Source organism: Mirounga leonina, unplaced genomic scaffold, assembly GCF_011800145.1.
Source record: "Mirounga leonina isolate KUSES-001 unplaced genomic scaffold, KU_Mleo_1.0 Mir_151, whole genome shotgun sequence".
In the NCBI taxonomy this organism is placed as follows: domain Eukaryota; kingdom Metazoa; phylum Chordata; class Mammalia; order Carnivora; family Phocidae; genus Mirounga; species Mirounga leonina.
Genome location: NW_023270377.1, coordinates 10715474 through 10729938, shown reverse-complemented (window position 1 = coordinate 10729938; position 14465 = coordinate 10715474). Strand labels below are relative to the sequence as shown.

At 41.9% G+C, this 14465-nt stretch overlaps 1 protein-coding gene across 1 annotated transcript; it reads right to left on the bottom strand.

Annotated features, from left to right (window-relative positions):
* Positions 1–263: 263 nt before the first annotated feature.
* SLC19A3 (solute carrier family 19 member 3) lies at positions 264–14022 on the bottom strand. The gene is made up of 6 exons (XM_035006579.1): positions 13997–14022; positions 7591–7742; positions 5019–5844; positions 3050–3242; positions 1447–1588; positions 264–656 (listed from the first exon to the last, which is right to left on the bottom strand). The coding sequence occupies exons 2-6, from the start codon at positions 7738–7740 to the stop codon at positions 480–482; spliced, it is 1488 nt and encodes a 495-aa protein (XP_034862470.1). The 5' UTR covers positions 7741–7742; positions 13997–14022; the 3' UTR covers positions 264–479.
* Between the last annotated feature and the right edge of the window lie 443 nt (positions 14023–14465).

Genomic DNA, 14465 nt, shown 5'->3' with positions numbered 1-14465 from the left:
GAGGACTGCAAGTTATATAGAAATACACTTAATGGAAGAAGGAGGAAAATGGCTATGTGACAAAAAATGTCCCATCTCTTGCCTGTTTTGGTAAGATAAAACAAATATCTAAACCAAGCAAAGGGGTCAGTCCAATTAGTATTTCTGCTTATGAATGGGGAACAGCAACTGCAGGATGACTGGAGTTTTCTCGTGGCTTGTGTCCATGCCATTTATATGTCCTAGGGAGTAATCAAAACCAGAATTTCCCAATCCTTGCTACTCGTTGGAGTCCCCAACATGGGCTATTTGACTGAGATGATGGGCCTTGTCAACTGCATCCAGTTGGACACATAGTATCTGGTCTAAAACTGAGATTTTATTGTGGTCTTGAAAAGGTTCATTGAAATCCAGACTTAAGAAGTGTGTCAATTTATGGCACTCAGTGACTTTGTGACCAAGAGGGTCCTTGCTCAGTGGATGCAGTGGCTGCCATAAGGTTAGAGTTTTGTTCCCATGATGACATTCCTTATTCCCTCTGGGTGGGGCTCATCTGGATTCTGACTTAGAGCAGAGCTCTGTGCTTGCTTTTGGCATTTGGTTGAGTAGATGATGTACATGCTTCTCGTTAGAAAAATGGCGGCAATAACTGCAAAATAACTCCCATAAACTAAAAACTAGAGAAAAACAAATACAATTAACTAGACACACAAAAGTATGACTGTCTATGTCATTGATAAACACAGTGATGGTGCTGATTTGCTTGGATTGTGGGATAACTAAGACCCAGGACCGTAAGAAGGGTCATTTAGATTTACACAATACTTTCTTCTTCTATCTTAGAAGAATCAGCTATAAAAGTGTAAGAAATGCAGTAACTAAGAATATGGGCTCTGGAGCCAAGGTTACTTGGGTTAAAACCCCAGCTAACACCACCACTCGTGAAAAAACACTAAATCCCACTGATCTATGTGTTTATGTCTGCAGGACAGTGCAATGCTATGAGTGAATTTTAGATAATGAGGTTACTTCCTACATGCCTTATCCCCCCCTTTCCCAGATCCAAATGTAAAATGTGAAGTTGGGCTAATTTCAAGTCCCTCAGTGGAGTAGGGAAAAGGAACTGAGCTCTGCAGCCATGTACCGTTTCTAGTTGAATCTCTTAACCCTTGGAAGGGGATGACAGGAAGAAGAGCAGACATACAGGGGACACAGTTACCGGAGTAGCACCTGATGAGGTGTTAGGAGCCACAGGCAAAGACTAACTGACTGTGTTTATTGCTGAAAACCTACTTGGTGTGTTACAATATGACAATTAAGGAATTGCTTATTTAAAAATTTGCCCAACTAAGCAATTCAAGAAATTAAATATTGGCTGTGGTGAGGCTGAAAAAACCTTTCAGATTACCTAGGTATTCTACATTCCCGCAACTACCTGACTAGGAAAACGGCAATATTGCAGCTTACCTGGATGCTGATTGGCAGATTGAGTCCTTTCTGATCTACTACGATCACTGTCATAATGGTCTGAATCACCAGGGCCATGAAGGTGTTCATTCCAAACACCAGGGCGTAGCGTTCCACACTCAGATTAACTGCGATCTGAAATCTATCATTAAACGTTGAATTATGTTTTTTTCTTTTAACAAAATACACATGGGACTCTTACCTTTAAAAGACAGAAACTGAAGATAAAAGTGATGTCTTGTTACCAGTACTCTTTGGCTAAATCTCCTCCAGTTCAGACAAACAGGTAGAGCAAAGAAAGGGAATTAATTTTAAAAATACAGTTGAAGGCTGAATTAAAATCCCAGTTGAGGAAATAGGACACAATTCCTCCTATCCAATTTAATGCTTCCCAGAAATGAAACCTAAATATTCTAAGTTCTCATAACCTGAGAATATTTGATGCTATCTGATTTTAGATACTGTTTCACAGTGAATTTTTATGAAAATGCAAGCAATATCCAATCCGTGGAATCACTTGGAGAATTATTCTTTCTATTGTCAATTGTATCAACAGCTTTTAAATTTTGGTAGGTGAGTTACTTATTCTTTGGAAGATCCAGATCATGACTGGCTGTGCAACTGAATGAATCTGTAATTAATTTGTTTTTAATAATTAAATAGATTTTGACATGTTACAACTCATGAATGACTGGCAAGTGTATGTTATTTAGAGCTCTTCCGTGGCAAAGGTAAAAGAATTTTGGTTCTGAAGATTCTTAAAATGAAAAGAAGTAATGTAATCCTACCTTAACAATGTCCTTTTGCATTAAAAAGAGAGACTTAAGAGATATGAGTTTGATTCATTAAACTGACATATTTCCATAAAAAAAGTAAAAAAAAAAAGTAAACTTGCCAACAAGCTTATTCTCTTTCTTTTGTTCCATGATCTTTTCTGTGTTTTGTCAATTCCTTATCAAACATTTTTCACACATTAAATCCCAAAACTTAATAAAGTTTCTGGCTCTACTTCTTTCATACGATTTGAAATTCAAATATTTCTTATCTCTTTTGGTTAATATCAAAGCACATTTCCAATAGTCAGCTTTCTCTGAACTTCTATATGGAACAAAACGTTTTCATTTAAAAAAATGATTTCTGGGATATATAGTTTCTTATAATCATTGCATCTACTTTTTTCAATATCCAACTTTTTATAATTTGCTGAGCATATTTTGCTTTACACAAAAGTATATGCCTGGAATTACACAAACAACTAAATGAAATTAACAGTAAACTTAATCATTCAAAATCAGATTGCTCCACACCTTGTTATGGCAAAAAGCTTGAAATAAAAATCACAACCCGACAGTGTATCATCGCTTTTGTTTTTTGAACCCACAGAACTTGTTTTTTTCTTTGATGACTAATCTTAGCAACATTCACAGGGCAAATAGTTAAATGAAAACATGGCTTAATTGTGTCCAATTTAATATGTAATCAACATTTAATATTGCACCTGACTAAAATCCTTCTGAAGTTCTGCAAGGAACTATTGAAATGCTACAGAAGAGAGAATATGGTGTGGGTTTAGGAGTGGAGAGAAATGGTTGGTAATACTTACACTGCTATGGTTATAAGAAGCATATAGCTGGACTTGAATATCAGATAACCAGCATAGCATGCCCAGATGTCCGTCGTGTAGTGCATGAGAAATAGAGAGCCTGCACTAATGATGGAGAAAATGGCTAGAGCCAACTCTCCCAGAAGATCCCAGTTGACTTTCACATAGCCCACTGCAAAGGCAGCCGCTGCCCCTGAAAAAGAAACATTAAGGGAGATCCAACACACTGACTTTGCATGTGGGATAGGTCAACATGCTCTCTTTACTTATTTATTTTTTATTTTATTTTATTTTTTTAAAAAGATTTTATTTATTTATTTGAGAGAGAGAGAATGAGAGAGAACACATGAGGGGGGGTAGGGTCAGAGGGAAAAGCAGACTCCCTGCCGAGCAGGGAGCCTGACGCGGGACTCGATCCAGGGACTCCAGGATCATGACCTGAGCCGAAGGCAGTCGCTTAACCAACTGAGCCACCCAGGTGCCCAACATGCTCTCTTTAAAAAGCCACGTCTTAGGCAAATCTACAAGATGAATATGTGGCTTTCACAAAAATAGTATGATCCACCTAAATGTGGATTTATCTTTTTCTCAACCAGGTTTTCTTTTGACTTCTCTACCTCCTCTTCTTTCAATCAGGTAGTTGCCACACTTTTAATTAGCATCTACCACATGCTGTGCAGTGCACCCTGCGGAGGGGCCAGAAAGGTTCTTTATCACAGCAGATTGGGGAGAAACAATACATAAACACAGTCACTTGCTACAACATAGAAGAAGAGTGAAAGGGCCGCTCTGGTGTATATCTAGCCTGTCCATACTTGCCTTTCTTGTTCATGGTTTCTCGTAAATTTTTTCAATGGGTAATGGATGTTTTGCACTGGGTAGAAAATTTTAGTCTTTATTAGTAATCTTAATCTTCTGGTCTCCATCTCAGTATCTTTGAGATCTGGCCTCATTTACTTGAGGTTTTCAGCGAACTCTATACTGACTTACGGAGTTTAAGAGATTGAATAATTAGCAGTCATTAGGGTTACTATTTATAGTTCTTTTTAACAAAATGAAAGGTATTTATGTTTCAAATTACTGATGTTTGGTTAATTACCTCTTCCAGTGTGATCCAGGAAAGAACCAGTGTTACAAAAGAAATAAAAGTCTTTCCTCCCCAGAATTTGGAACGTAAGAGAAAGAAGTTCAGTGAACCAATTCTAGTGCAGTCCTGGTGTGCAGGAGTTAAGGTGAAGGCTCCCAAAAGAGAGACAATAGGAGAACAGACACCACGTGAGTTTTCTGAAATTTTTGGTAAATGAGGGTGTGGAAATCTCCTACTTCCTAGAAAATATCTTTAAAGTCTCAGTTGAGTTTAAGTTTCCACTTAACCAGGATATAAATATTTATTGTAGAGTAAACTTCAAAGGCAGATTTCCTTCTGATATTAGAATCCTGACTCTCACATTTATTCTACTTCTCACTTAAATCTCTTAAAGCTACTTTTGGAAATTTTTGGCATGGAATCTAGAATTGCTAAAGGTGGGTACTAGCTAAATCAAATCCTTTAGTAACAAAACTCTTCCAGTGGTAATCTGGAAGCCTTGATAGTTCAATCTATTACTAAAATAATAAAAACTTCTTACTTATGTACCAGGTGAGTATTTTCCTTTGGATATAAAAACAACTTGGAAGAGTAAGTGGCATTATTAACCCCTTTCCTGATGATGAATTGGAATCTTAGGAATTTGGCCAGAATTTAATCATTTGGTGCTTACTCCTGAGCTCTTGAGTTACCTGCTGTAACTCTACCACACTGAATAGAAGTGTCACGGTCCTCTTTTTCTTTTTTCCAGTGAATCCCATTTAAAAAAATATTGATATGCCCTCTGAACAGAACTAGTTTACCACCATGGAGTTTAGCAACTGAAGACATAAACTTAAAGGGGGTAACCCATCAAAGGAAGATAAATCAATGTTTGCTTACCTCCAAAGGTTGCAATAGCTTCTACTGCCCCATTATAGATTGTAGAACTCTGGGACGGTGCCTTGTAATCCCACAGGATTTGAACATAGTTCAAAACCTGGTTAAAACCTGCTGTGGAGAAGGCCCACCACAGGGACCAGTAGAAAAGTCGCTTTGAGGAGTAGCACTCCTTCAGATCTTGGAACCACTGAACAAAAACACTCAATGCTACATTTCGTGGCATTGGGCCGCTCGACGGACCACCATCCAGGTTCCCTGAAATGGTGGGTATTTCTGAAGTGGGTTTCTCTCCACTGCCTGTTGTGTTAACTTTGTAAGTTGCCTCTAACGCCACGTTTTTGTTCGGTGGCTTCCGTACTTCTTTGCTGGATTTTGCATGAAAAAACATGCTCTTCTTAGGCATTGGTAGGAAAAGTGACAAGAGAAAGGCCACAGAGACGGAGACCAAGGATATGACGTTGAGGTAAAAGTACGATAGGCTGGCCAGGGACACCAGGAGCTGGGCCAGCACCGAGGCCGCCGTGTAGGCCACCAGCGTGATGCTCCTGCAGTAGCCGCTCACTTTCTGGTAGTGTTCGGGGCTGACCACGCTGTAAATGTAGGCATAGTAGGCCACCTCGGTGGCGGTGACCATGCCATAGAAGAACTCCAGCACCTGCATGGCCTTCACTCCCTGGCTAAATACAAGCAGCAGCCAGGTGATGATGAGGCTGATCCCTTGCAGGATGATGACTGGCTTGTAGCGGATGAAATCGGTGAGGATGAACACGGGGAGAAGCAGCACCAGGTAAGAGTATGTCCAAATTGGAAGGATTTCATTGGTGATCTGTGAGGTTGAAAAGTGGATCACATAACCATGCAGCACCGGGAGGTAAAAAGGATACCTTTTTAGGTAGTACATTACTAAAGTACGGGTGGCTTGCCCAATAGCAAATTCTGCATCCAGTGGGATAGGATGTTCTTTATTATTATGGAAAAGCACAAGAGAAAACTGATTTTCAAGGAAAAGAGAGCTCCTTCCCCTTCTACAAAACAAAACCAATCTATAAATGTATGTGCCTCCCAACATAATATATTTGCTTAATGTGTAATCTGAACTCTCTTAAAGTTAAATAGTATGTACATTTGAGTTAAATTAGTTACAAATTGTTCAACAGACACTTCGGAGTTTTTCAGGCTCTTAAAAAATACCATTCCTTTCTTGTTCAAAGATTTTTAACATTAGACAATGTTAGAAGAAGCGACCACCTTTTTGTTTATTTCATCCATCACCGTGTCATAAATGTCCATAGTCTAATGAACATACGTGAAGACAGCAAAGAATAAATACTAACCTTGCAGAATTACAAAGTGGGAGCAAGTAATGCACTGGATTTTCTTCCTGGCCAAATTTGCTGGGCTCCCAAAGCCTTTTCCCTCCCAACTCTACTGGTTAATCTCTGCTTACTCAATTCTGGCCTCAGTTTGTTGTGGGTATCTCATGGCTGTCGTCAGAAATGCCGGGGACCTCAGTGATCAGTCCTAGAAGGGAGGGACCGAAGGCGCTGATCTTTGGGGCAGGATGTGGGCGTGGGGGCAGCTCTGTCAGACCAGCCTTTGTTCTGTGCCTCAGCTGTTTACAGCAACCTCCGTGGGCCCCAAGGTCAATGATGAGGGAAAGCTCAGTGACTGGAAAAGGCTAGTGGGACCAAGTGGCACCTCTGAGCATGGGTACGTTAACTGGTCCATAGTGGTTGCAGAAGCAGACCCCACTGGGTTCACTGGTTGATTTGGGACCTGTATTTGTTTGTCCTTTGTTTTGTCTTAATCGTGATAGGCTTCCACCTGGAAAATATTGGAAACAGGGTTGTCACGAAGTGATTTTACATCACCTCACAGCCAGCTTGCTTTTCTGTCCATAGCACCTCATTGCCAAATTAGCTAGTATTGAGGAACCTTCCAGGTGAAGCCACACACTCTGCAGTGCTTTCGTGGCTATGGCTGGAGATGATAAACGCATCACAGGGTAATTCTCCAGTTGGGTGAGTGTGTTTTCCTGTTGCCCTTATTATAAAAAAGGAGGTGAATCTTTTCAGTAAGAGAATTTGGCCTTCAGGGGAAGATAAAACTGAGAAATAAAGCTGTTAATGTCTCACCGGCTGGTCGATAGTTTTTCACAATTGAGTAAGTGTCCTCAAAAAATGATACGATTCTTTATCAGATCCTGCTTATGCCTCAGCAGCCCAAAAGTTTGTGAGGACTAGATCCTGTGCCTGGCAGAGATTTTACTTTAGGGTTAGTATAACAGAATCAATTGAGCCTGAAAGTTACCAGGCATTAAGACTAATGGTAGAACTCCATAAAAGTTAAAATATTTATTAGACATATAATGTGCTATGGTGTCCCATTTCTGTATGTGTGAGGAGGGAAGAGTAGTTTGAATCATTGTATTAAATGACAAATACAATGAAAATGGGATCGGAGAGGTCAATGGGTTAATGTCTCAAGTTGAATGAAGCCTTAATGCCACGTCCTGTTCAAATCCTGTAAAGTTAAACTATGTTAAGATATGTCTGTATGTATGTCAGTTTACCTCTGAGCTGGTCAGGTTTTTATCTGGTCCAGATAAATATGGGATAAGGAAGGGTTCTGAGGGTCTCATCATGGAGAAAAATCCAAATAAGCACAGGATCACCGTGGGATAAATCCAGGAATGACTTGGTGAAGTTTTGAAACAATCCATGGCTGATCAAATGGAAACAAAGTCAAAATTAGCTGGTGTTTACTTACTTTTGGCATCCTGGATATAATGAGAAACCGATTTCTAAATGTCTTGTGAAAGGGTAAAGTTTCATCTGTCTGCAGTTGAAATGGAAAGGTGAGTGATGAGTAAGTGTTCTCAAATACTCCTTAGGTGCACCAGTCAAACCCTCCTTTGTCAATGGGCTTCTTACTCATTATTGCTGGGACCGGTTACACCTCCTTAGTGTTCTCCATCACGAACATGGTAAGGAGTAGTTACTAATAAATGGTAAACAGGGGTTAATTAATGCTTGAAAGTAAGTAAAACATTGACTGGTGAGTTACTGGTGTACATGTGGTAGGTCATGTACCTCTAGGAGGTCAAATCCAACTTAACACAGATTTAATAGATCAAGTTACTACTAATCTGCCCACTCTAATTTGTATTGTGACTCTGAGATCTTTCACACACTGAATGGCATGTGTTTATTTACACATTTATCTCCCCATCAGACTATCCCTTGCTTTGTATGGTGCTTGACACATGATACACATCCAAGATACTTTTGTCAGGTGTCTCCAATCTGAGAATTTATAATTCTTCAGTTAAAAAAAATGAAGCCAGATAAAGATCTGACTGGCCATTTCCCCCTATTTCCCCCCATTCCAGACTGATGCTAAGTCTACGTTGGGAATGCAAGGCATCACTCTGTAGACAGCTCATCTCCTTTTCATTACCACTGGGCCCATTTCTTCTCTTTGTCTGCAGTTTCACACCACCCAGTGGGGCAGGGAGCTAATTAATAGTTCATGCTTTTTTTTCCAAGTCACAAATAAAATTGCTTGAAATGCAAACTTCAGACAGAAAGTCCAATGGAGAATCTGAAACAGGAAAATTCCCTCTCATTCCTTCATATTTGGGATCCAGCTTTACTTATGCAGCATGGGGAATGGGGAAACTAAATTGCTGTATGATGCTTTTCTGCATATTATCTAATTAAGTCCTAATAATAACGGTAAAATAGATACCATTTCCCCAAATTCCCAGCTGAGCATATGGGAGATCTAAGGTGTCCTATAACTGCCTTCAAACCACATGATCAAGATTTGAATCCACATCTCCTGGATTTCTATCTGGGTCCTTTCCCCTGCTCCACTCTGCCTCATTCTGGTGGCCCGTCTTCCTGGGCTGCTGGTAGCAACCTAATGACAACCTTTCCTCGCAGTAAGGGAAGAAAGTGTTTTCATGAACACACTCATCCTAAAGAATATGACTAACTACATAGAACTTCCAGAGTCAATTGTAGTTTGAAAGTGGACCCAAGAGAGGGAAAGCGATGCTTACTCCAGAAGAGCATGTCACTGGGTGCAATTCCAGGTGTCTAGGAAAAGGAAACTTGTTAGGGGCTAATGAGGTGGGGAGGGCCTACTGGGCCACCCTATCTTTTCACAAGGTGACCCTGGACAGTGGCATAGTTCTTTCAAGTTAAATGAGGGGAACACTGTCTGTTTTTGTCAACAAGACCCTTGATGGAAACAGTGCAGAGACAATGGAAATCAGAATTTGGACGGGATTATAATTTCGAGCAATGCTGACAATGTGAAAATTTTGCTAATAGCGTACTGGGTTTGACTGCCCTCAGCCTTCAATGCCTGGGATTTATCTCCTGAGTTGTTGCTAGAAACACCAGCAAACTGCTAGGGCCTTCTTTCTTTGTGAGTCATGTGCTTGTAGAGAAGTCTATCCTGGGAAGACAACTACTGAGGCTTGGCTATCTTTCAAAGGATGGTCTTAATGGGGTAACATCTCCTGACTCTACATCTAGAACATTCTCTCCATCTAGCTGACCGTGGATTGTCTGCTACCTTCAAGTCATTATCTTCCCCATGCATCTCAGAGAACTAAGTCTACTCCCATGGTTCCTTGGGCTGTTAAGAGTCCCTTGGGGTATCTATCCCTTCATCTCTTTTTTTAAAGATTTTATTTATTTAATTGACAGAGACAGCGAGAGAGGGAACACAAGCAGGGGGAGTGGGAGAGGGAGAAGCAGGCTTCCCGCCAAGCAAGGAGCCTGATGCAGGGCTCGATCCCAGGACCCTGGGACCATGACCTGAGCCAAAGGCAGTTGCTTAACCAACTGAGCCACCCAAGCGCCCCTATCCCTTTATCTCTTAACTGTCCTAATACTTCTACCCAACTGCATTTGGCTGGAAAGGTCACACAGAAAAAGACGGTCTATCTCCCATGAGAGTGTAAGCAGGAGGGCACGGCTTTTTGTTTGGTTGGTTCACGGCTCTATGCCTCATACCTAGAAGTGTCCAACACATAGTATGTCTTGCAGAAGGAAGAGGATAAAGGGCAAACCTCACTACTGAGAACTAGTAAAGTTTTGTCTGCATTTCCAGAGTGTTCTGCTAGCTGCATCAGGGGAAGGCCAGGGAGGTCCTTAATTCTACATGTGCCTCGCAGTTCAGCTGTGCATCTGTAAAATGGGGTAGTGATGCTAACTACATATGTGGGCTTTCTGTGAGCACCAAGTGCCTTGACTGGTATCTGGAGGCGCCATGTTGGGCATAGAGTTACTGCTCAAGCACATGGCATTTCTCTTCCCTTTCCTCTCTTCACGTTGGAGGATCCATAGTGATTCTGGCTTAATGAGCAGAAAATGAGGCTAGGTTTCTGACCATAGTTGTAAACAACTGAGAAAGATCTGGGGGGCTCACACCTGCATCCTAGGATGCTGGACTTCCTTTCCTCACTCCTTTCCTAGCCTCCTCCCCACAGAAACAAACACAGGCTCCAAAGCTAGGTTTTCTGCCAGAGGAAATAGGAGAAGGCATCTAACCAAACATTAGCAGGAATCCTTTAGCCCCGGAGGACTGGGCAGAATAGCATGAGTGACCAGACCCTTTCCAAGGCCAAGTCTTGCCTGGTGTCTGTTCCTCAGCCTGCAGGGCTCCAGCCCTTGTTCTTGCCTGCTGGGAGACTTCTCAGTGGCGAATGTCTGGCTGTTCTTTCTCCTTCCCCCAGCCCAGGGTCCCCTTGTCTAGCACTGGTCCCATTCCAGAATCCTTTCCTACTCTGGCCACTTAACAAAGACCATGTGAACTTGACTCGCCTATCAGATGGCCTGGGCACTTGGAAAAATAGGGGCTCCCGGGCTCCATCCCTTAGGTGTGGTTCAGGAGGTATGGGGGCCACGGAATCTGCATTTATATAGAGCGATTCTGACACAGGAGGCCCAAGGACAATTTGTCCCTTTCCCATCCGCCGGGGGCAAACTGGCTCCATGCCACAGCCTTGGAGCTTAACAGGGCAGAGGGGGAAGTGGATGGAAATCGTCCAGGGAGCTTTTGCAAAACTGCACGTAGACACGCGACCCTGAAATTCTTTTCTGGCTCTCCAGGCCCTGAAGAGTCCAGGACAGGTGGAAACATCCTCAGGTGACTCTGACGTTTTGGATATGCCTCTCAACACTCTGTCTGCCCCAACCCACTAACCTCTTCTCTCATGTGCACATCACTCCCTGTTTGTGGCCCATTCTGTCCCAGTCGGCTGAAAGCCTTTTCCGGTAGGGGCCCTGGAGTGTCTGTGTCTAGCTCTGAATAAATACCATGGCTCTGGCTTCTTCACTTGCACAGCACACAGGTTCTGAAATTCTCCAGCCCAGCATGACCTCTCACCCACCGTCTGAAGGCAGTGATTTTGTTCTTACTTAGGTAAGAGGCTGCATCTCACACAGATAAAATGGTAACAGTCTATCAGCCATTGTCTGCGTGGCTCCTGCTTTACACCAAGTATCGTATTAGTTGCTGTATATAATTATTGTCTCTAATCCTTAGAACAGTCCTAATTATATACATTACATATATATCTATAATTATATATTTTATATAATAATTATATACAGATGTTTATTATATAAATAATTATAATTATTAAATATGGTTATATTAAATAAATATAAGTATAATTACAGGATATATAATACATATTTATTATATTTATTATTACATGTAGTTGATCCTTAAACAACAAGTTTGAACTGCATGGGTCTACTTATAGGCAGATTTTTTTTTTTTTTAAAGATTTTATTTATTTGACAGAGAGATAGAGAGTACAAGTAGGCAGAGAGGCAGCAGAGGGAGAGGGAGAAGCAGGCTTCCCGCTGAGCAGGGAGCCCGATGCGGGGCTCGATCTCAGGACCCTGGGATCATGACCTGAGCCGAAGGCAGCCGCTTAACTGACTGAGCCACCCAGGTGCCCCAGGCAGATTTTTTTTGATAAATACAGTATAGTACTATAAATCTATTTTCTCTTCCTTATGATTTTCTTCTCTAGCTTACTTTATTGTAAGAATACAGTATATAGGGGCGCCTGGGTGGCTCAGTCGGTTAAGCATCTGCCTTTGGCTCAGGTCACGATCCTGTGGTCCTGGGATCGAGTCCCGCATGGGGGGTCCTTGCTCAGTGGGGAGCCTGCTTCTCCCTCTGCCCCTCCCCCGGTTTGTGCTCTCTCTGGCTCACTCTCTCTCTCAAATAAATAAATAAAATCTTTTAAAAAAATACAGTATATAATACATATAACATCCAAAATATGTGTCAATCAACTTTTGTTATTAGTAAGGTTTCTGGTCAACAGTAGGCTATTAGTAGTTAAGTTCTGGGGGAGTCAAAAGTTATAAGTGGATTTTCAACCATGTAGGGGGGTGGCATCCTTAATCCCTATGTTGTTCAAGGATCACCTATAATTACATATTTTTTAGATGTATCTGGAAGTGTCCCCAATTTCTCAGACGTGGGAACGGAGCCTCCTCAAAGCTCATGGCCACTCCGCTAAGAAAGGTTAAGATTGAGTTCGGGGTCGGATCTGTTGGCGCCAAGTTTACATCTTCCCTCTACTCGGGTGGGTAGATGCTTCCTACTTCTGTGGCACGGATTCCGACTCCCGGATATTTTCCTCTCGTTTCCTCACTGGCCATTCCCACAGGCACTGTCAACATGGCCTCTAGGTTTCCAACCGAACAATCTCTGCCCAGATCATTCCCTCTTTACTGGAGAAACCTCTGGCTAATGGTCTCAAAAAGCTTGGAAGTATTGATCACAGCCTCTTATTTTTATCTTATTGAGGAGATGCCGCTCTTTGCTGTCACCATGACCATGACGATGATAATCAAATTACACAATCTATAATTTCTACATTTGGAAGATTATTTCACTTTTTTTCCTTGACAATTTTGTGAGGTAGATAGAGAAGATGGTACTGTCCTCATTTTGTCGATAAGGAAATTGAGGGCCAGAGGCAGTAACATGTGTGCAGGTTTTCACCTTTAACCAACATTAGAGCCTGGACTTGTGCTTGGTTTTTCTAATTCCAAGTTCAGTAATCTTTCCTCCGTGTTGAGATGCCTGGTCATACCCTCGAGCTTCCAATTCCCGTTTATTCTAGAATAATGTTTTTCAGATTGTGGATGTCAAAAAAATTTAGTGGGTTGCAAACAGGATTTTTTTTTTAATGTCCTCTTTGCAGATAAAATATATTAAGTATCAAAGTGCGCTGCAGAGTGAGGCTATTTTTTTGAGCTTTGTTTGGGTTATCAATATAGAAATACACAAGAATGATCATACTATATATTACATCTTTCTGTGGGACACAGTCATGGGGTTAGAAGTTACAGAGGAAAGGGGTGCCTGGGTGGTTCAGTCAGTTAAGTGTCCAACTCCTGATTTCGGCTCAGGTTATGATCTCAGGGTTGTGAGATTGAGCCCCATGTCCAGCTCTGCACTGGGTGTGGAGCCTGCTTAAGATTCTTTCTCTCCTTCTCCCTCTGCCCCTCCCCCTCACTCACCCACGCTTTTTATCTCTCTCAGAAAAAAAGAAAAGAAAAAAAAAGAAGTTGCAGAGGAAAATATAGGACTAAATATTTACTCATGTCTCTCATAAGCACACCTGTTAAGGTCATCATAGAACACCTGTTCCGTTTGGGAGGGCCTCAGCCTTCACGGCAAAGCACCATCCTGGAAAAGACTGTCCTTTTGCTACTTTTCCATTTATCATTATTTTTGACTTGTAATATTATCCTCCTCCTAGAGAGTACTCTAAACCTTTCCTCACTTCATTGACTCTAACTCAAGGACATGAATAGGATTGATTTTCTGACTTGACGCTTCTGAAAGCAAGATATTGATCTTTCCCCTTTCAGTCAGCTTATTGGACTATCCTGACTTGAAATCTATAGTGAAAATGCCAGAAATACCTGAAAGGCTGAGTGAATCAGCTGCTCCTTCTGGAGACGTGGAGCAGCAACTACATCGCTAACAGAGCTTACCTCCGTTGGCTGGGCCGTGTAGGAGAGCTCTTCAGAGGTCTAGCAACAGCAGATGGAGGAGGTGAACTTTGGGCATTAGCCTCTGCTTTACTCTTGCGCCCCAGTAGTCCTGGGCGGGGTGCAGTCTCCTTGCTCTCCCTGCCCAGTGTACTAGAGAGCACCTACTTCTGACCCAGTTGCGCCATCTGCACACGTGCAGCTCATCACGTGGGCCCCGGTGGTAAATGGCCACGTGCACTATTGGGGTTACCAGCCAGCACATGTGACCTTCTATGAGCTTGGGAAACCACGAACACCTTTGCACTGGGAAGTGACCCATCTAAATTACTTTGGAAATGATGTGTTCCTTTCTCTTTTTGCTGGTAAGAAAATAATGATGATTTTTCATTAAAATTCG